We start from the raw sequence: 22,058 nt of genomic DNA, 5'->3' as shown, positions 1-22,058 counted from the left end.
ATTATGAATCTGTCTATGTTTGAAATGGTTTGAAATGAGACATCTCTGCCAAACTATAATTTGAATATAATTATAAATTCTGAACGCATTCATAAGCTGCGCTCCTGTACACGCAGAGTAAAGTGCAAGAGACTTGAGAGTGCTGCTATATTCAACAAAGCGACGTCTATTATTAACATTCGTGTAACGCAACGTAACCTTCCATGATGGCAGATGTTGTGTGAATGTTTATTTTTTTTTTATAAAATTATCAAATGCCCGTTCAAATCTTGAGGAAAACTGTAAATAGCTTATCAAAAACTCTGGTCATGAAACTGTGATAATTAGTAATCTATCGGTAGTGGAGCGCGAGCTATTGAGTATGTCAAATGATAGTGCGAGGACGCGGTAGTAAGATGCCGTGCGAGAGCTGTGCGGTGCAGTTCAGCGTGTTCCGTCGCAAGCGGGCATGTTCGGAGTGCGAGCGGTACTACTGCGCGGGCTGCCTGCGGCGCGGCGGCGGCGCTATGTGCGCTCCTTGCCGGGCGCTCTCGACGCGCCCGCTGGCGCGACCAGCCATAGCTCATCTCAAGGTCCGGGACCTGCAGTGCTTCTTGCAGCGCCAGAACGTGTCTACCCGTGGCTGTGTCGGTGAGTACCCTGACCAGGACATGGTACAGCAGCTTGCGGCTAAGTCTTCTAGAAAATTCTCTAAGATACGCTGTTTAACGTCATGTTTACATCATGCGTTTGACATTAACACTGACAGGAAAAACCCTTAGGTGTAATGCTATTTGTACACCGTGTTTTTTTTTATTTCCAAGGGTGCATTCTTGAGCTTATATTAGGCAGGTCTACACAGAGCGAGCGAGCGAGCATGTACGTGCGAAGCAATTTCCTCACGCACAAACCGGCCGAGGCATGTCTACACTGGCCGGTTTGTGCGTGAGGAAATTGCCTCACATGTATGCTCGCTCTGTGTGGACCTGCCTATTAAGTAACTTTCTGAAAGACACTGGTATTCTAATTAACTCCATTTTGGAGATAATCAATAATATTTTTTTATCTTATAAGGCCCTTACGAGTGTATACACTTGCCTTAGGCTGCAGTAATTTTGAGGGTGTAGACTGTGCAAGTGTTATTTTAAACATCAAACTTCTATGAAATTATGATGTTTACTTAACACTTGCACAGGGTGGGCTATCAAGATTGTTGCCAACTTAGCTTGGTCTTTCAATTTATTTATTTTGCTAATATACACAGATACAATACTGCTCATGTTAGTGTGGTACAAATTCATGAGTGCAATTATGCTGCAATATGGATCAGGCATGCAAAATATTAATCTTTTTGAATGACTTTCGTCGGGCTGGAGCTGGCCCGCGGACCGTACTTTGCCCACCACTGCACTATATGATGCTACTGTAAAAGTAAATGTTGTATTGTGAAAGAACCCTTAAGGCCTATTTGCACAATACATTAAAAACAATTGCAAAGTTGAATTTTGAATATGAAATAACGGCGCATAAATGGCTCACAACGTATCTACGAGATAGAAAACAAGTAGTGGAACTAGAACACTTTGACCACCAATCTGGAGAAATTAAACACGTAAAATCAGACACTCAATATACTATCAACGCCTCAATCCCCCAGGGAAGCGTTATCGGCTGCTTATTATTCTTAATATACATTAACGACCTCCCCAAAATCATAAAAGAACCCTGCGTCTTATTTGCCGACGACATATCAATCCTCACACAGTGTACCGATAATTTCAACCGTAACGCGGAGATAAGATAAATACTATATTATCAAAAGTGTCGGGATGGATAAGTGACCACAACCTGGAAATAAATTATTCAAAGACAAAACTCATGACATTCCACCCACACCAAAAATCCCCGCTAAGTATCACATATAGCTATAATAATGTACACCTTGAAGTCGTTAACGAATTTAAATTGCTCGGAATAGTAATAGATAAAAATATTTGCTGGAAACCACATGTACAAAGTATTCGAAACAAACTTTCACGATTCGCATACGCACTTAGAGAAATAAAAAAAACCACCGACCTAAAAACAGCACTCCAGACCTATTACGCGTACGCATATAACTGGTTGAGCTATGGAATAATATTCTGGGCTAATAGCACAGACGCACCGAGCCTATTCATAGTGCAAAAGAAACTCATCAGAATCCTGGCAAATATTGAACTACCCGATAGCGCTGCACCTTATTTCCAAGAATTTAAAATACTTACACTTCCATGCATCTACATCTTGGAAATGTGTAAGTTTGTCCGTAAATACCCTGAATTTTACACCAAACGGGAAAACGCGGTAAAAAATCGTAACATGCGGTACAAAAATAAATTACAATTGCCATCCTCACGGCTTAAGCTGCACTCGGCTGGACCTCTTGTAATGTCCATAAAAATTTATAATTCATTACCAGAAAGTTTGAAAGACGAAAAATCTGAGACTACCTTTATAAGAAAACTAAAAGAGCTACTGATTTCTTAAAATTACTACTCCTTAAATGATTTTTTTAAATGATAAGTTTTAAAAATATAGTTAATGTATATAAAATAATATTAGATTACATAGTGCCTTTCTCCATATTTGCTGCGCCCAACAGGGTACATAATGTGAGAACATAGAATTAAGATTACCACCTGTATTTAACCATTATGTGCAATAAATGTATTGAGTATTGAGTATTGAAATTATAATTATCTCCTATGCAGTATAAAAAAATAATAATAATAATAATAATTTATTTCAGGTATACCAACCCATAAGACACATTGCAAAACAGTATAACAGTTGAAAAATATACAGAATGTTAATCAGTCAGTAGTGAATTAGGGTAGTTGCAGATTTGCTAAAATATTCAAGTTACATGTATCTTCAATGTTGAAAACAACGTGATGCAGCTATATTTGCACTAATACAATATGCAAGTGTGTCACGGGCATTACACATCAACTTTTTAGTGTCACTCGTTACCATGGTTATGGTTAGTTGTCAAGGGGAATCGGCAAAAGCTGATAGAAAAAGGTTTATGTCAATGCAAACATTGTATAAATTTCAATTGAACATTCTATAATTATAATATGTCTCCCAGTTTAGTGTGCTATAAGGCATAGGCCTGCTCCAACTCCATTGGGCTCTGTCTACCCTAAATGTTACTCAGCCGAATAAATCACCTGCTGAATTTTCGTCATAGTCAATTTTCCAATTTCAGAAAAAGAAGAGTTAGTATCCCTCTGCGTGTCGCACGTGAACAGCACGGCGTACCGACGGCGGGCGCCCCGCACGGAACCCTTCCCGTCCCTCAAAGGCATCACCAGCAATATCAACAACTTCCTCAACTCCACCTTCGACCTCCGACCGCCACCCAGACCTCAGCAGCAGAGGCCACAGCCTAACACCAATGGCGGTGAGATGAGAACAGATTCTAAAAGGATGACTTGTGTTTACTATGCTTAATCACACTCATGACAGCAGTATGGAATAGCATTGTGGTGAAACATTGTCCTGTAAAAATATTTAAACTCCAAAAGGGCTATCTAAATTAGTCAGTCTAGAAATTGACAGCACAAGGTATAGACGGTAAACGTTCACGCGACGCTCTTCCCTTCTCTCATGGGCATTATCAGCCACATCAACAATGGAGGTAAGATGAGAACACTATTAAAGAATGACTTGTGTCTACTATGTTTACGCACACCCATAACAACAGTATAGAACAGTATTTTGGGGTAACAATATCTATGCTATACAAGATGACAGCATGGAATGGTATTGCGAAAAACAGTCCAGATGCCAGTTGTTATACAACTATTTAAACTCCCAAAAGGTTGTCTTTATTAATCAATCTAGAAAGTGGATCCCTTAACACATTCACTGCCAGACAAAAAACGGCGCACTACCCCAGAAACCGGTGGTCTATAGCTGCGTACAAAACAACCCGCCCACCGGGTGGTCCGGGTTATCTGAACAAAGTTTACGAGCGCCCACCAGGTGGGTTCCCGGCAGTGAATGTGTTAAGGGCATCAATAGCAACATCAACAACTTCCTCAACTCCACTTTTGATCTGCAACCACCATAGAGACCGCAGCAGCACAGGCTACACCAATAACCTCCATTGGTTCAAGCAAGCAAGTTCAGTTGAGAGAAAAATGGAAGACAGCTTCTCCATACAAATATAACAGTCTAAATTTGCATGTTATATGTAATCTGTAATCTACACCACAAATGTGATCTGTCTGGGCTAGCTGACACTACTTGCATTATCTTTTTCTCGGAACGAAATGATACAATACACCCAAGCTATTTCATACATATAATTAATTCCAGGAAAACCTAAACTTACCACTACCGGTTTTTTGAATGAATCCCGCAATCTACAATGACTACAATGCTTTTAATATTTACAAACTTACATAAATAAATTCGTGGCTCACAAACAGGCAGACCTCACCCTTTTTAGGGTTCCGTAGCCAAATGGCAAAAAACGGAACCCTTATAGATTCGTCATGTCCGTCTGTCTGTCCGATTATGTCACAGCCACTTTTTTCCGAAACTATAAGAGCTATACTAAATAAATAATAATAATATACTGTTCAAACTTGGTAAGTAGATGTATTCGATAAACCGCATTAAGATTTTTACACAAAAACAGAAAAAAAACAATAAATTTTGGGGGTTCCCCATACTTAGAACTGAAACTCAAAAAATCTTTTTTCATCAAACCCATACATGTGGGGTATCTATGGATAGGTCTTTAAAAATGATATTGAGGTTTCTAACATCATTTTTTTCTAAACTGAATAGTTTGCGCGAGAGACACTTCCAAAGTGGTAAAATGTGTCCCCCCCCTTCCCCCCGTAACTTCTAAAATAACAGAATGAAAAATCTAAAAAAAATATATGATATACATTGCCATGCAAACTTCCACCGAAAATTGGTTTGAACGAGATCTAGTAAGTAGTTTTTTTTTAATACGTCATAAATGGTACGGAACCCTTCATGGGCGAGTCCGACTCGCACTTGGCCGCTTTTTTTGTCATTATTCCGGTGTATTATGCACCTATGTATGCCCATATAACATAAAACTTACAGACAATACACCATGTTACATTCATTATACACATATTTGTTGGCATTTTATAATTTAACTAGCGACCCGCCCCGTCTTCGCACGGGTAGAACCTTAACAAATTATACACCTAAAACTTCCTCAAGAATCACTATTGACAGATGAAAACCGCGTGAAAATCCGTAGAGTAGTTTTTGAGTTTATCGCGAACATGCAGCCATACAGACAAGACAGACTCGGCGGGGATATTGTTTTATAAAGTGAAGTGATATAAATAAACTGTGTTGCAGGCGGGTGCTACAACGCGGCGCACCAGCACGTGCAGAGCCCTGCGCCCGCGCAGGCGCCGCGCCGCGAGCGCTTCACTCCCACGCCAGGTCAGTGACCTTTGTTACGACCGAGCGAAGCGAGGTCTTGGGTTCAATTAGCGCTTACTTGTTTGTAAATTAAAATAAGGTAAATGTGCAACGCATAAGGCGGATATGGTAAATCAAAAGCTTAGCAAACTTTTATCCGATTTAAAGACAGCTGGAACTATTTTTAATTTGTAGGTTTTGAACACCATTGTTTATTAGATTATAACTTGAGGATTAATCCTCTCATATTTGATGAATATTCTTCATTAGATCTCCGGGAAACCCCAGTTGCTATTACATTATACGATTTTTATTATGTAAATTAAAATATGAGTAACTGACTATGAGGATACTAGGTATATTATACTCATAGTGTAATAGTAGGTACATTACGATACAAGTGCGAAAAATAGGAAATTCGAAACGAGTGGCGATAAATTAAAACACGACCGAAGAGTGTGTTTTAAATCGACACGAGTTGCGAATTACCTATTCTCACATGTATCGTACAACGTTTTACAGTACATATGACCCTTTAAATGTTTGACATAGTAACGTAATATGCTAATTTTCGCACTAGTGCGGTAAAGTAGCACCATATGTACTGTAATATATTTTTACAGTACATATAGTGCTACTTTACCGCACTAGTCCCGACGGCATTCCAACACTATTCTCCACAAATCTTCTTGATTTCCTGCAGAACAGAAAGACATCTTTTAGTTCGACATCCATTAGTTCGTTTTCTTTCGGTGTGTCGTGTCTCTACCGAATGTATTGTATCGCGGTGCCGCAAACATTATACAATCTGCTGGTAAGCGTAAGCTAGTGTCCTCCTTACCACCGTGTGGACAGGAGGCGTCTCTACTGATTTTCGTCATCTTAAGATATCTACTGAGAGTGTTATGACCAGTATCCAACGTTCGCCCGCTGGATATATTTGGGGATATGTTGCTTATTGTGTTGTATATGAACGCAGGCGGTCAGGAGCGCATCTCCGTACCAGTACCATCGGCAAATACTCCTGGGGCAGCGGCTGAAACCGCACACGTGGACACGGCAGACTGTCTCGAGGTCGAAGACTTAGATGACTCAGGCTGGGAGTTTGTCCGTCGACCCGCCGACCCTCTCCCAAACGGTAAGAAACTAACGTAACTAATTGTTCGCATGCAGGAGCACATATCCATACCAGTACAATCAGCGACAACACCCGGAGCTGCGGCTGAACTCGCTGATGTGGACACGGCAGACTTAGATGACTCAGGCTGGGAGTTTGTCTGTCGTCCTGCTGATCCTCTACCCAACGGTAAGAAACTAACATACCTGGCCGTTTGTGGCTGGCGGGGGTTTGCCTTACGTGTTTATGGGAGAGAGTGAGTCTGTCGTAGAGGTACGATGGTTATTTGTTCAGCATAATCCCGAACAAGAGTGAATGACCAAGGCAGCTGGGGTACATTGTAAACAGCGAATTGTTTTGAGGTGGACGATCCGGATCGTTTCGGCTGGGAGTTTATTATGTTGGTTACAGACATTCCATGAATATCTTTGGTTTCATTATCTATATTGATCAGGCATTATTGGTTTTGGGTATTCACTAGTTAAGTTCACTTAATGTTTGGCTAGAAAAAGGTAGGAATACCGTAAAAAAAATGAAGAAATATCTTCCGTCAGATTCCGAAGTGCTCCTCCTGTCCCCCGGGGCCGGGGCCGGGGCCGGGGCCGGCGCCGGCACGCCGCCGCGCGCCGCGTCGTCGCTGGAGCTGCGCTCGCCCTCGGCCGCCTCGCGCGACGCCGACAGCGCCTCGCTGCAGGACGAGCCCGCGCTCCGCCCGCCCACGCCGCCGCCGCCGCCCGTGTCGCCTCCGAGAACAGATCACTCCACACCGCGGACACCGACACACCTGCTACCACCCAAGCAGGATGGGAACGACTCCGACTCTAACACAGGTAACTCCTAAGAAATAATGCAAGTGATCGTGACATCACGATATTTTTAATAATATATAAGAAATTGAATGGTACAGAGTCCATTTAGAGTTTACATTTGACATTTCATATTGACTACCAAAAATTAGCTTGAACCCTAAACGGATCAACAATTTAAGTTGGTGACCTCACCATTATTTTTTCCTTTTTGAAAGCTAAATTAAAACTTATATTTTAAAACTTTAAAACGTTGTATCTTATTATCGTTGCCATATATTTTTTATTGATTGATTTCATTTCTTTATTTCACTATGAAAATTACACCATAAATTTGCTACATTCATCAAAAGTATGTTTATCTTCTCATCATGATCGTCAAACATTACATTATGAATTTAAAATAATAAAATTAACTGTGTCTCCCAATAACGATCGTAATGTGCAAAGAAAAACATGTCAAACAATTGAATATAAACCAACTTAACATTAAAATCCATGTCAACGTAAATAATTTGGAATTGTCATTAAAAAGTCAAATAACGATAAAATTATCACAAAAGAACAAAACATCATATAATGTAATATACAAAAATAACAATTTAATAATAAATAAAATTACATATGTCGTTACAAATTAAATTCCATGTACTCATTTACAGAGTACAGAGGGTTATCCAACAAAAGGTTTCTCAATTTGCGCTTAAACACACAGCACGGCTCGTTTCTCAGATCGGCAGGTACATGTAGGTGTTCATAGTAATTCTGGCCGATGACTCGTGGATTCTTTCTTGAAAGCGCCATGCGACGGGGAACTGTTCTCAGACGCCCTGTAGCTCGAAGCAGTTTGCCCAGAAAGTTAACTCGTGCAAATTGGGATATATTCTGTCTAACCTATATCAGTACATCGAACATCGAAAGGTATTATTAGTGCGTCATTATACGTTGAGAACCAAAGAGCACAAGGCACAAGGGTGCCTGTCTGTTACACCGGCAAGTGTACGTATCGCGCGTTTTTGCATTATTAGAACTCTTCGCATCTGTTGAATTGCAGAGCAGTAAGCCGTATGCCATGATATAGTGGAAATGCGCAAAGTACTCCTGCTTTAGGCTTCTGCTGAGATAAGTGGCTTCAATTTCCTCAACGCAAACGACGCACTGTTCTAGTTATTATGATACGTTGCTCATTTTTTATCTATTTAACTAGGTTTTGTTATTAAGTTCAACATGTGTCATCATCCCTATATGATCATTTGATCCTTCAATTTCGGTAATGCTTCACGGACGAACTTCTAAAACTTGCACAAAGATGCGTATGAGATAGAAATAAGTCTGACTAACTTACGTATAGCTATAAGGATTTCATACATGTATGTATGTACTCTGTAATATGTATAGGGAATAAGTAACATTTCGACAGGTTCATCTAGGGGGACATTCAAAATATTCTCGGAGAAATTATGAGTGTTTCAAGCGAAACAATGATGATAATTAAAAATCATCATCAACATGTATTTCTGGTCGCTTTCCTTCGATACACAAAAAGATTCGATCGCGAATAGCTTATAATACCAATAAGTTTCAATAATTTTCACGGAACACACCGGATGTTATTTGGTACTTACCAACCACTTACGTTTCAGCGAAGAAATCACCGTGAAAAAACCTACACCTGCGAAGAAATTCAAAGTTTGTTACAAGATTTCATATCGTAACTGGGCTAGCGTGGAGACTGTTAATCTGTTTATTTCTTGCGACACGTTAGTACAGTGAGCTGCGGAAATGCATGGAGAAATTATGAATTAATTAATTTTACTTTTACGGCTGATCTCACATCTATTGCAGTTACTTCCAAATAAATAAAACGATATTTCCAGGCGGATCTCAGTCAATAACCCTCGATGACCTGAAAGACGTGTCAGCGCTAGACGCCCTGACCGTCCGTCAACTCAAAGAGCTGCTCGTGCGCAACCGCGTGGAGTTCCGCGGCTGCGTCGAGCGGCACGAGCTGCTGCTGCGCGCGCAGCGCCTGTGGCAGGACCACGCCAGATATAAGGACGGTAAGGTTCCTATGTAACTATACTAATACAACCGCGTGGAGTTCCGCGGCTGCGTCGAGCGGCACGAGCTGCTGCTGCGCGCGCAGCGCCTGTGGCAGGACCACGCCAGATATAAGGACGGTAAGGTTCCTATGTAACTATACTAATACAACCGCGTGGAGTTCCGCGGCTGCGTCGAGCGGCACGAGCTGCTGCTGCGCGCGCAGCGCCTGTGGCAGGACCACGCCAGATATAAGGACGGTAAGGTTCCTATGTAACTATACTAATACAACCGCGTGGAGTTCCGCGGCTGCGTCGAGCGGCACGAGCTGCTGCTGCGCGCGCAGCGCCTGTGGCAGGACCACGCCAGATATAAGGACGGTAAGGTTCCTATGTAACTATACTAATACAACCGCGTGGAGTTCCGCGGCTGCGTCGAGCGGCACGAGCTGCTGCTGCGCGCGCAGCGCCTGTGGCAGGACCACGCCAGATATAAGGACGGTAAGGTTCCTATGTAACTATACTAATACAACCGCGTGGAGTTCCGCGGCTGCGTCGAGCGGCACGAGCTGCTGCTGCGCGCGCAGCGCCTGTGGCAGGACCACGCCAGATATAAGGACGGTAAGGTTCCTATGTAACTATACTAATACAACCGCGTGGAGTTCCGCGGCTGCGTCGAGCGGCACGAGCTGCTGCTGCGCGCGCAGCGCCTGTGGCAGGACCACGCCAGATATAAGGACGGTAAGGTTCCTATGTAACTATACTAATACAACCGCGTGGAGTTCCGCGGCTGCGTCGAGCGGCACGAGCTGCTGCTGCGCGCGCAGCGCCTGTGGCAGGACCACGCCAGATATAAGGACGGTAAGGTTCCTATGTAACTATACTAATACAACCGCGTGGAGTTCCGCGGCTGCGTCGAGCGGCACGAGCTGCTGCTGCGCGCGCAGCGCCTGTGGCAGGACCACGCCAGATATAAGGACGGTAAGGTTCCTATGTAACTATACTAATACAACCGCGTGGAGTTCCGCGGCTGCGTCGAGCGGCACGAGCTGCTGCTGCGCGCGCAGCGCCTGTGGCAGGACCACGCCAGATATAAGGACGGTAAGGTTCCTATGTAACTATACTAATACAACCGCGTGGAGTTCCGCGGCTGCGTCGAGCGGCACGAGCTGCTGCTGCGCGCGCAGCGCCTGTGGCAGGACCACGCCAGATATAAGGACGGTAAGGTTCCTATGTAACTATACTAATACAACCGCGTGGAGTTCCGCGGCTGCGTCGAGCGGCACGAGCTGCTGCTGCGCGCGCAGCGCCTGTGGCAGGACCACGCCAGATATAAGGACGGTAAGGTTCCTATGTAACTATACTAATACAACCGCGTGGAGTTCCGCGGCTGCGTCGAGCGGCACGAGCTGCTGCTGCGCGCGCAGCGCCTGTGGCAGGACCACGCCAGATATAAGGACGGTAAGGTTCCTATGTAACTATACTAATACAACCGCGTGGAGTTCCGCGGCTGCGTCGAGCGGCACGAGCTGCTGCTGCGCGCGCAGCGCCTGTGGCAGGACCACGCCAGATATAAGGACGGTAAGGTTCCTATGTAACTATACTAATACAACCGCGTGGAGTTCCGCGGCTGCGTCGAGCGGCACGAGCTGCTGCTGCGCGCGCAGCGCCTGTGGCAGGACCACGCCAGATATAAGGACGGTAAGGTTCCTATGTAACTATACTAATACAACCGCGTGGAGTTCCGCGGCTGCGTCGAGCGGCACGAGCTGCTGCTGCGCGCGCAGCGCCTGTGGCAGGACCACGCCAGATATAAGGACGGTAAGGTTCCTATGTAACTATACTAATACAACCGCGTGGAGTTCCGCGGCTGCGTCGAGCGGCACGAGCTGCTGCTGCGCGCGCAGCGCCTGTGGCAGGACCACGCCAGATATAAGGACGGTAAGGTTCCTATGTAACTATACTAATACAACCGCGTGGAGTTCCGCGGCTGCGTCGAGCGGCACGAGCTGCTGCTGCGCGCGCAGCGCCTGTGGCAGGACCACGCCAGATATAAGGACGGTAAGGTTCCTATGTAACTATACTAATACAACCGCGTGGAGTTCCGCGGCTGCGTCGAGCGGCACGAGCTGCTGCTGCGCGCGCAGCGCCTGTGGCAGGACCACGCCAGATATAAGGACGGTAAGGTTCCTATGTAACTATACTAATACAACCGCGTGGAGTTCCGCGGCTGCGTCGAGCGGCACGAGCTGCTGCTGCGCGCGCAGCGCCTGTGGCAGGACCACGCCAGATATAAGGACGGTAAGGTTCCTATGTAACTATACTAATACAACCGCGTGGAGTTCCGCGGCTGCGTCGAGCGGCACGAGCTGCTGCTGCGCGCGCAGCGCCTGTGGCAGGACCACGCCAGATATAAGGACGGTAAGGTTCCTATGTAACTATACTAATACAACCGCGTGGAGTTCCGCGGCTGCGTCGAGCGGCACGAGCTGCTGCTGCGCGCGCAGCGCCTGTGGCAGGACCACGCCAGATATAAGGACGGTAAGGTTCCTATGTAACTATACTAATACAACCGCGTGGAGTTCCGCGGCTGCGTCGAGCGGCACGAGCTGCTGCTGCGCGCGCAGCGCCTGTGGCAGGACCACGCCAGATATAAGGACGGTAAGGTTCCTATGTAACTATACTAATACAACCGCGTGGAGTTCCGCGGCTGCGTCGAGCGGCACGAGCTGCTGCTGCGCGCGCAGCGCCTGTGGCAGGACCACGCCAGATATAAGGACGGTAAGGTTCCTATGTAACTATACTAATACAACCGCGTGGAGTTCCGCGGCTGCGTCGAGCGGCACGAGCTGCTGCTGCGCGCGCAGCGCCTGTGGCAGGACCACGCCAGATATAAGGACGGTAAGGTTCCTATGTAACTATACTAATACAACCGCGTGGAGTTCCGCGGCTGCGTCGAGCGGCACGAGCTGCTGCTGCGCGCGCAGCGCCTGTGGCAGGACCACGCCAGATATAAGGACGGTAAGGTTCCTATGTAACTATACTAATACAACCGCGTGGAGTTCCGCGGCTGCGTCGAGCGGCACGAGCTGCTGCTGCGCGCGCAGCGCCTGTGGCAGGACCACGCCAGATATAAGGACGGTAAGGTTCCTATGTAACTATACTAATACAACCGCGTGGAGTTCCGCGGCTGCGTCGAGCGGCACGAGCTGCTGCTGCGCGCGCAGCGCCTGTGGCAGGACCACGCCAGATATAAGGACGGTAAGGTTCCTATGTAACTATACTAATACAACCGCGTGGAGTTCCGCGGCTGCGTCGAGCGGCACGAGCTGCTGCTGCGCGCGCAGCGCCTGTGGCAGGACCACGCCAGATATAAGGACGGTAAGGTTCCTATGTAACTATACTAATACAACCGCGTGGAGTTCCGCGGCTGCGTCGAGCGGCACGAGCTGCTGCTGCGCGCGCAGCGCCTGTGGCAGGACCACGCCAGATATAAGGACGGTAAGGTTCCTATGTAACTATACTAATACAACCGCGTGGAGTTCCGCGGCTGCGTCGAGCGGCACGAGCTGCTGCTGCGCGCGCAGCGCCTGTGGCAGGACCACGCCAGATATAAGGACGGTAAGGTTCCTATGTAACTATACTAATACAACCGCGTGGAGTTCCGCGGCTGCGTCGAGCGGCACGAGCTGCTGCTGCGCGCGCAGCGCCTGTGGCAGGACCACGCCAGATATAAGGACGGTAAGGTTCCTATGTAACTATACTAATACAACCGCGTGGAGTTCCGCGGCTGCGTCGAGCGGCACGAGCTGCTGCTGCGCGCGCAGCGCCTGTGGCAGGACCACGCCAGATATAAGGACGGTAAGGTTCCTATGTAACTATACTAATACAACCGCGTGGAGTTCCGCGGCTGCGTCGAGCGGCACGAGCTGCTGCTGCGCGCGCAGCGCCTGTGGCAGGACCACGCCAGATATAAGGACGGTAAGGTTCCTATGTAACTATACTAATACAACCGCGTGGAGTTCCGCGGCTGCGTCGAGCGGCACGAGCTGCTGCTGCGCGCGCAGCGCCTGTGGCAGGACCACGCCAGATATAAGGACGGTAAGGTTCCTATGTAACTATACTAATACAACCGCGTGGAGTTCCGCGGCTGCGTCGAGCGGCACGAGCTGCTGCTGCGCGCGCAGCGCCTGTGGCAGGACCACGCCAGATATAAGGACGGTAAGGTTCCTATGTAACTATACTAATACAACCGCGTGGAGTTCCGCGGCTGCGTCGAGCGGCACGAGCTGCTGCTGCGCGCGCAGCGCCTGTGGCAGGACCACGCCAGATATAAGGACGGTAAGGTTCCTATGTAACTATACTAATACAACCGCGTGGAGTTCCGCGGCTGCGTCGAGCGGCACGAGCTGCTGCTGCGCGCGCAGCGCCTGTGGCAGGACCACGCCAGATATAAGGACGGTAAGGTTCCTATGTAACTATACTAATACAACCGCGTGGAGTTCCGCGGCTGCGTCGAGCGGCACGAGCTGCTGCTGCGCGCGCAGCGCCTGTGGCAGGACCACGCCAGATATAAGGACGGTAAGGTTCCTATGTAACTATACTAATACAACCGCGTGGAGTTCCGCGGCTGCGTCGAGCGGCACGAGCTGCTGCTGCGCGCGCAGCGCCTGTGGCAGGACCACGCCAGATATAAGGACGGTAAGGTTCCTATGTAACTATACTAATACAACCGCGTGGAGTTCCGCGGCTGCGTCGAGCGGCACGAGCTGCTGCTGCGCGCGCAGCGCCTGTGGCAGGACCACGCCAGATATAAGGACGGTAAGGTTCCTATGTAACTATACTAATACAACCGCGTGGAGTTCCGCGGCTGCGTCGAGCGGCACGAGCTGCTGCTGCGCGCGCAGCGCCTGTGGCAGGACCACGCCAGATATAAGGACGGTAAGGTTCCTATGTAACTATACTAATACAACCGCGTGGAGTTCCGCGGCTGCGTCGAGCGGCACGAGCTGCTGCTGCGCGCGCAGCGCCTGTGGCAGGACCACGCCAGATATAAGGACGGTAAGGTTCCTATGTAACTATACTAATACAACCGCGTGGAGTTCCGCGGCTGCGTCGAGCGGCACGAGCTGCTGCTGCGCGCGCAGCGCCTGTGGCAGGACCACGCCAGATATAAGGACGGTAAGGTTCCTATGTAACTATACTAATACAACCGCGTGGAGTTCCGCGGCTGCGTCGAGCGGCACGAGCTGCTGCTGCGCGCGCAGCGCCTGTGGCAGGACCACGCCAGATATAAGGACGGTAAGGTTCCTATGTAACTATACTAATACAACCGCGTGGAGTTCCGCGGCTGCGTCGAGCGGCACGAGCTGCTGCTGCGCGCGCAGCGCCTGTGGCAGGACCACGCCAGATATAAGGACGGTAAGGTTCCTATGTAACTATACTAATACAACCGCGTGGAGTTCCGCGGCTGCGTCGAGCGGCACGAGCTGCTGCTGCGCGCGCAGCGCCTGTGGCAGGACCACGCCAGATATAAGGACGGTAAGGTTCCTATGTAACTATACTAATACAACCGCGTGGAGTTCCGCGGCTGCGTCGAGCGGCACGAGCTGCTGCTGCGCGCGCAGCGCCTGTGGCAGGACCACGCCAGATATAAGGACGGTAAGGTTCCTATGTAACTATACTAATACAACCGCGTGGAGTTCCGCGGCTGCGTCGAGCGGCACGAGCTGCTGCTGCGCGCGCAGCGCCTGTGGCAGGACCACGCCAGATATAAGGACGGTAAGGTTCCTATGTAACTATACTAATACAACCGCGTGGAGTTCCGCGGCTGCGTCGAGCGGCACGAGCTGCTGCTGCGCGCGCAGCGCCTGTGGCAGGACCACGCCAGATATAAGGACGGTAAGGTTCCTATGTAACTATACTAATACAACCGCGTGGAGTTCCGCGGCTGCGTCGAGCGGCACGAGCTGCTGCTGCGCGCGCAGCGCCTGTGGCAGGACCACGCCAGATATAAGGACGGTAAGGTTCCTATGTAACTATACTAATACAACCGCGTGGAGTTCCGCGGCTGCGTCGAGCGGCACGAGCTGCTGCTGCGCGCGCAGCGCCTGTGGCAGGACCACGCCAGATATAAGGACGGTAAGGTTCCTATGTAACTATACTAATACAACCGCGTGGAGTTCCGCGGCTGCGTCGAGCGGCACGAGCTGCTGCTGCGCGCGCAGCGCCTGTGGCAGGACCACGCCAGATATAAGGACGGTAAGGTTCCTATGTAACTATACTAATACAACCGCGTGGAGTTCCGCGGCTGCGTCGAGCGGCACGAGCTGCTGCTGCGCGCGCAGCGCCTGTGGCAGGACCACGCCAGATATAAGGACGGTAAGGTTCCTATGTAACTATACTAATACAACCGCGTGGAGTTCCGCGGCTGCGTCGAGCGGCACGAGCTGCTGCTGCGCGCGCAGCGCCTGTGGCAGGACCACGCCAGATATAAGGACGGTAAGGTTCCTATGTAACTATACTAATACAACCGCGTGGAGTTCCGCGGCTGCGTCGAGCGGCACGAGCTGCTGCTGCGCGCGCAGCGCCTGTGGCAGGACCACGCCAGATATAAGGACGGTAAGGTTCCTATGTAACTATACTAATACAACCGCGTGGAGTTCCGCGGCTGCGTCGAGCGGCACGAGGCAATTTTTTGTGATATCGCTATATTTCTAAAATGTTCTCCTTTAAGCACGGCAATTTAAGGCACTGTACACGGCAACCCCAAATTTCGACAGGAACAACATAGCTGGACTTATTTGAATTAAAATATATGTGTATAGCGGTCGGTGTCAGTGTCGAGCGTGCACACTCGGAGTGTGCGTTCCGCTTTTGTATTAAATAAATAATAAACAAATAAATATTCTACGACATTATTACACAAAATGACTAAGTCCCACAGTAAGCTCAATAAGGCTTGTGTTGAGGGTACTTAGACAACCATATATATAATATATAAATATTTATAAATACTTCAATACATAGAAAACATCCATGACTCGGGAACAAATATCCATGCTCATTACACGAATAAATGCCCTTACCAGGATTTGAACCCGGGACCATCAGCTTCGTAGGCAGAGTCACTACCCACCCAAATGGAGACAAGGGTTTCCAAACCGGTCGTCGAGTATTATGTGTAATTGTTTGTCGGCAGAACTAGAAGCCCTCCCCCTGGAGGAGTGCTGCAAGATCTGCATGGCGGCGCCGCTGGAGTGCGTGCTGCTGGAGTGCGGGCACATCGCGGCGTGCACGCGCTGCGCCCGGCAGCTGGCCGAGTGCCCCATCTGCCGCCAGTACGTCGTGCGCGCCGTGCGCTTCTTCCGCTCCTGAACCCGCGGCCGGCGCCTGACACCGACACACGATCCGGACGTCACTATCGGAACGTCACGTCCTGAAAGACATAAACCCTACATCATTTCCGCTCCGCCACTTCCGTAATGACATCAGGAACGTCACGTACGGAATTAGACATCCGTTATCCTTTACGTCCCTTCCGGAATGTCACGTCCAGGAAGATACTATGTGGTCATCGGTCCTACCCGTCACGTCCTGGTCTTTTCACTCTGAGCGTCACTTCCTCTTTATGATAATTAATAATACTCATATGCCTGAACATCAATAACCACTAACGAGGAAGGGTACCCAACTGTCCGACTCCGATTTGATTCATTTTGATATATGTTATAGAGTAGTCTAAAATAACGGACACGTATTTTTTTTTTAGCTGCCCAAACTCAACCTGTTAGGAGAAAATGGCCTTCAAAGTACTAAAAAGTTACTAAATCTTCTAACTCCTATAGACAGGGATGCTCAAGCAACTTGCTAGTTAATGGCTGGTTTGAGTATATGTTTGAAAGCAGCAAAAAATAATGAGCACGTGTTTTGTTATATCTGCTTAAACTCAAGTTTTCCTAAAAAAATCCACATTCGAGTTTGGGCAGCTAAAAAAAAATACGTGTCCGTTATTTTAGACTACTCTATAACATATATCAAAATGAATCAAATCGGAGTCGGACAGTTGGGTACCCTTCCTTGTAAGAAGTCATTTTCTAGGTTTTCAGGAAGATTTTATGCAATCAGCCCCTGAATACCCGAAATATGAATACCTGGAAGCCTAGCTCTTGAGTTATGAAGTTAAAACATATTAAAGTGGTGTAATAAATGACAGGTTATAACATCATCTATACTTATATGTCTCGTCTTAACATATGAACCTGACATGCATTCAATCAGCATCTATTTGCGTTATAAATTCGAATGACAGAAGAGAAGGGAGTCTTGCCATTAGATATGTATTTACAAGCGTAACAGCTTTGGAATTAAATAGTGAAAATGTAATTATATATATCAATCCGAGGTTCTATTTTTTTGAAACTCTCATCAAACATCAATTCAAAATTTTATCAACGTTGTATTTTTCTTAACTCTTTGAGGACCCTGAGGTTTTAAGTTTAGAGGTAAATTTTTATTATCATTTTTGCTTACCTGAAATTGGGTCCGTGGGACTCAAGGGGTTGAATCGCTACTTAAGTACTTAATAGTACATTATACTACACTCTTAGCATAGTACAAAGAGTGGGGAAGTAGGTTATCTTCGGAGCGTAGGCGACGGGTCGACATCTTGTTTGAGTGTGCGAGCGGCGACGTATAGAAACTGTGGCGCACATACTCTGATGACCGGTGTGGCCTAGTGGGTAGTGTCCCTGCCTACGAAGCTGATGGTCCCGGGTTCAAATCCTGGTAAGGGCATTTATTCGTGTGATGAGCATGGATATTTGTTCCTGAGTCATGGATATTTTCTATGTATTTAAGTATTTATAAATATTTATATATTATATATATCGTTGTCTAATTACCCTCAACACAAGCCTTATTGGGCTTACTGTGGGACTTAGTCAATTTGTGTAATAATGTCCTATAATATTTATTTATTATTTATTTATTTATAAACAAGCCGCGCACGGTGCGTTTGTATGAAGATAACCTACTTCCCCACTCTTTGTACTATGCTCTTAGTCGATGCGCTAGAATTGTATAAAACATTCCTTGCAGGTATGTAGCGGTAATCGATTAGGTCACTACACCAATAAAAAAATGTCCCATCAATTTCACAGTTAACTATTTGTGAATCTTATTTCAACCCATTAAAGCCTACATATGGTCAGTTGTGTTGCTGTTAATATCATTACGATATCTCATACGCTTCGATTCACTTCCTGACTATGAATTATATAACGTTGATCGTTATTACTGTACACGATTGTACGTTGCTTATATTTTCTTAAAAAATAGTTAATAAGTAACATAAAATGAAATAAACATAGTTCACACGATTAATGACCAAAAAAATGGAAATAGTTTTTTAGCCCCGATTTAGTCATGATTCCAATAGGATAATGGTTGTAAATAATACATTATACTCGTATGAATTATAAAACCATTCTTAAATGTTATTTATATAATAAGCAATGTTTAAATTTCTAGTTATAGCCCTGCGACTCAGCTAGCGAAAAGAATTATATATTATTATTTAAAAAAACTTTTTTCCTATAACACATCATTCGGAATGTATTCGGTTTACAGAATCACCTCAATACCCCTTACAATAGTTCGTATAAATGTATGACAATTTATAACCAGTTACTCCACACAGAAATAAAATAGCTGTTAGCTGCGTTAACCTTCTAATGCACAGCCATTCAAGAAAAAGATCCATAATTTGCCAGTGAAATTTGAAGCTATAGTGTAGGGAATAGAGTTACTTTCACTTTGTTAATTGAACGAGATAAAAACAAATGCAACTATAGGGACCGTGCGCATCGGAAACATACACATGTACATTGACACTTCACGTCAAAACAAGTGCTGCCATCTACCATTCTCGTACGCTTTCTTCTGGTTCTGTCATCTTGTGGGCTACATTGGAAGCATAAACTTCACATTTAAACCTCGCGCCAAACATCTGACGTCACCTGTGCTGCCCCCTACACACACACACACCCTATTCCGATTGAAAACGATTCAAAATCCATAGAACTTAATAAGTACTATATATTTCGTATTTTAAGCATTAGAAAAAGACTACACGATTTTGACGTGTCTCTTTATTGAAAAACATTTTTGAAAAATGAGTAAAAAAGGGGGTAGAAAGCCGTGAGCCTAATGAAGTTAATATCAGTACTTATACGCATTACTCATAGTCGTTTTGTAATTTGTATTACGCAAACACTATAAATACAAATAATCGGATATTTGACTGTTGTAGGAATAGTGAACGGAAGCTAGTAAACGGAGTCGCATAACCATCACCAACATCTGCCATCTAATATTAATTTAAACTCACATACGTTTTTTTTATAATAGGGTTGTTTCCAATTTTTTGAAACGCTCGTATTACGTTCTATATTAACTAAAAGTTGCCCTCAAAATTCAACTTTATACTAAAAACGGCTTTAAATATGTTAAATGAACAAAATATATTTTGACGGATGCTTTCGCGCCCAAAACGCTCTTTGAAAATTGAGTGACGTCACAGTTTACGGTTTGACACATAACTACATACACACGTAGAAGATACGAGCTGTCAACCGACATTTGTCATTTGTTGTCTATCGCCTAACTGTCAACAGTGTCAATCCGCGAGTTGTGACGTCATCAAAATCTTCAAAGACGTTTCGAGTTTGGTCACGTGACGTGTGCCAAAAGATATTTTAAATTCAATATTTACAAAAATATGGTCATTACAGATCCCCTAAAAGTAGTTTAACATGTTCTTATAATCCAAAAGAATTTATTGGGATACTATTCTGCCCTAAGATTTGTAGGTGGAAACGACCTTATTTGCTATTTTGTACATAACTTATAATTTTTATTTTGGTGGGCGCCACTGTGGCACACTTTGCCTTATCCTAGAAATAATTATTTTTATTGCAATTGTATTTAGCTTGTTCTCATATTGGAAAAACTGTTAGCTCTTTTATAGAAAATACAGTACAGTCTTTCGCTCATGTATTTTCTTATTAACACATTCACTGCCAGACAAAAAAACGGCGCACTACCCCAGAAACCGGTGGTCTATAGCTGCGTACTAAACAACCCGCCCAGCGGGTTGTCCGGCATCTGAACAAAGTTCACGAGCGCCCACCAGGTGGGTTCCCGGCAGTGAATGTGTTAAAAAATAATAATAATAACGATACTTATTTCAAATTGTGGCTTTCCATCAGAGAGCGGTCTTTAGATATGCTCCAAGTACATGTGGACTACTTTGTGATGGAAAGCCACAGTTAAAATACCACTTACATTTTACAGTAATTTTGATATTTTTCGAAAAATTCCCAAATGTGCAGCATGTGCTACAAATAATTTGAAACATGTGATGGTTATTCTTATTATAGTTATTTTTATAGGATTTAAAAATAATTTGTTTTTAGTTTAACTCGTCGCTCGTTTGTATCCATTATATTGTGAGTCACGGTATAAATTGTTATTTAGGTTTAAATTTTATGTACAGATGGTTTAGGACAAAAACAATGTAATACACAAACACAATTATGTTTAAAAATTGATTTGTGTTCTTAATTCATTACAATTCGTTTTTCTGGTGTGATTGGTAAATAAGATGAAGCTATCGTTACATCTATCTCGTCTTTATCATGAAATAATCACGAACTGGTTTCTTAAGGATTTTGTCCTGAAACATCTTTTACAGTACGTATGGGGCTACTTTATAGCACTAGTGCGAGAAGTAGCATATTATGTTACTGTGTCGAACATTTAAAGGGCCATATGTACTGTAAAACGTTGTACGATACATGTGCGAATAGGTAATTCGCAACTCGTGTCGATTTAAAACACTCCCTTCGGTCGTGTTTTAATTTATCGCCACTCGTTTCGAATTTCCTATTTTTCGCACTTGTATCGTAATGTACTATATGTGGTCACCATATTATAACCATATATGTACCTATAAACAAATTTTATATTTGATTTAATTTATTAGGTATTTAATATTGGCAGAGATTGGTTTCACAGGTATCATAGACGATCGTATCATTATTTGTGCTCAAAGTGTTCTAAATTTAGTATTTTTTTTATTAGTAAAGTATAGTCAAGCCACAAAATTGTATGGTCAAAATCAAAGATTTATACATTCTGTTTTTAGTTGAAAAAATATGAAAACTGTATATTTATTTGTGCTCGACTAAATATTTGTATAAAAAAATTAAAAATTCAGTGCCCATTTAGTAGGTATATTCACCTGCATTCATATCTTTCACAACGAAGCGCCTAAATATATAGTAACAGATATTTTCGCGATATTCATTTTGCAAGATATTTATCAGGGAACTGTACAAAAAATAGATAAAAAAAGAATCACGCTCTTTATACTTCTACCTTATTTTACTGAAGAATATTTTTCCACTCGGGTATTAAATTTTCACTATAACTCTGTATCTTTAGGTATTCAAAATAAGTAAACAGTAAAGTAAAGAAAATATACCGCCAAATGGCTCCTTCAGCCAGTTGAGGGTAGATGAAAACATTACATGATAAAATAACGTAGGTTAAAGTCATGTCATTCAGTCACAGATTCAGGCGGTTTTG

General features: G+C 45.2%; 1 protein-coding gene across 1 annotated transcript; it reads left to right on the top strand.

The window, feature by feature from the left end:
- Positions 1-37: 37 nt before the first annotated feature.
- Positions 38-20,245, top strand: LOC133521041 (E3 ubiquitin-protein ligase rififylin). Its single transcript, XM_061855766.1, has 7 exons — positions 38-630; positions 3,233-3,427; positions 5,380-5,466; positions 6,425-6,583; positions 7,117-7,392; positions 9,246-9,428; positions 16,609-20,245. Exons 1-7 carry the CDS (start codon positions 369-371, stop codon positions 16,782-16,784), a joined length of 1,338 nt encoding a protein of 445 aa, XP_061711750.1. The 5' UTR covers positions 38-368; the 3' UTR covers positions 16,785-20,245.
- Positions 20,246-22,058: the final 1,813 nt, after the last annotated feature.

This window comes from Cydia pomonella, chromosome 9, assembly GCF_033807575.1.
Source record: "Cydia pomonella isolate Wapato2018A chromosome 9, ilCydPomo1, whole genome shotgun sequence".
NCBI classification, from domain to species: domain Eukaryota; kingdom Metazoa; phylum Arthropoda; class Insecta; order Lepidoptera; family Tortricidae; genus Cydia; species Cydia pomonella.
The sequence above is the reverse complement of the archived record's forward strand: the minus strand, read 5'-3'. Positions and strand labels throughout refer to the sequence as shown.

Excerpts from the sequence above, each read along its gene's own strand:
- LOC133521041 (XM_061855766.1), top strand. The coding sequence starts at position 369 with ATGATAGTGCGAGGACGCGGTAGTAAGATGCCGTGCGAGAGCTGTGCG. Across the intron at positions 3,428-5,379 it reads ACAGCCTAACACCAATGGCG|GCGGGTGCTACAACGCGGCG; the intron begins GTGAGATGAGAA and ends ACTGTGTTGCAG. Across the intron at positions 7,393-9,245 it reads CGACTCCGACTCTAACACAG|GCGGATCTCAGTCAATAACC; the intron begins GTAACTCCTAAG and ends CGATATTTCCAG.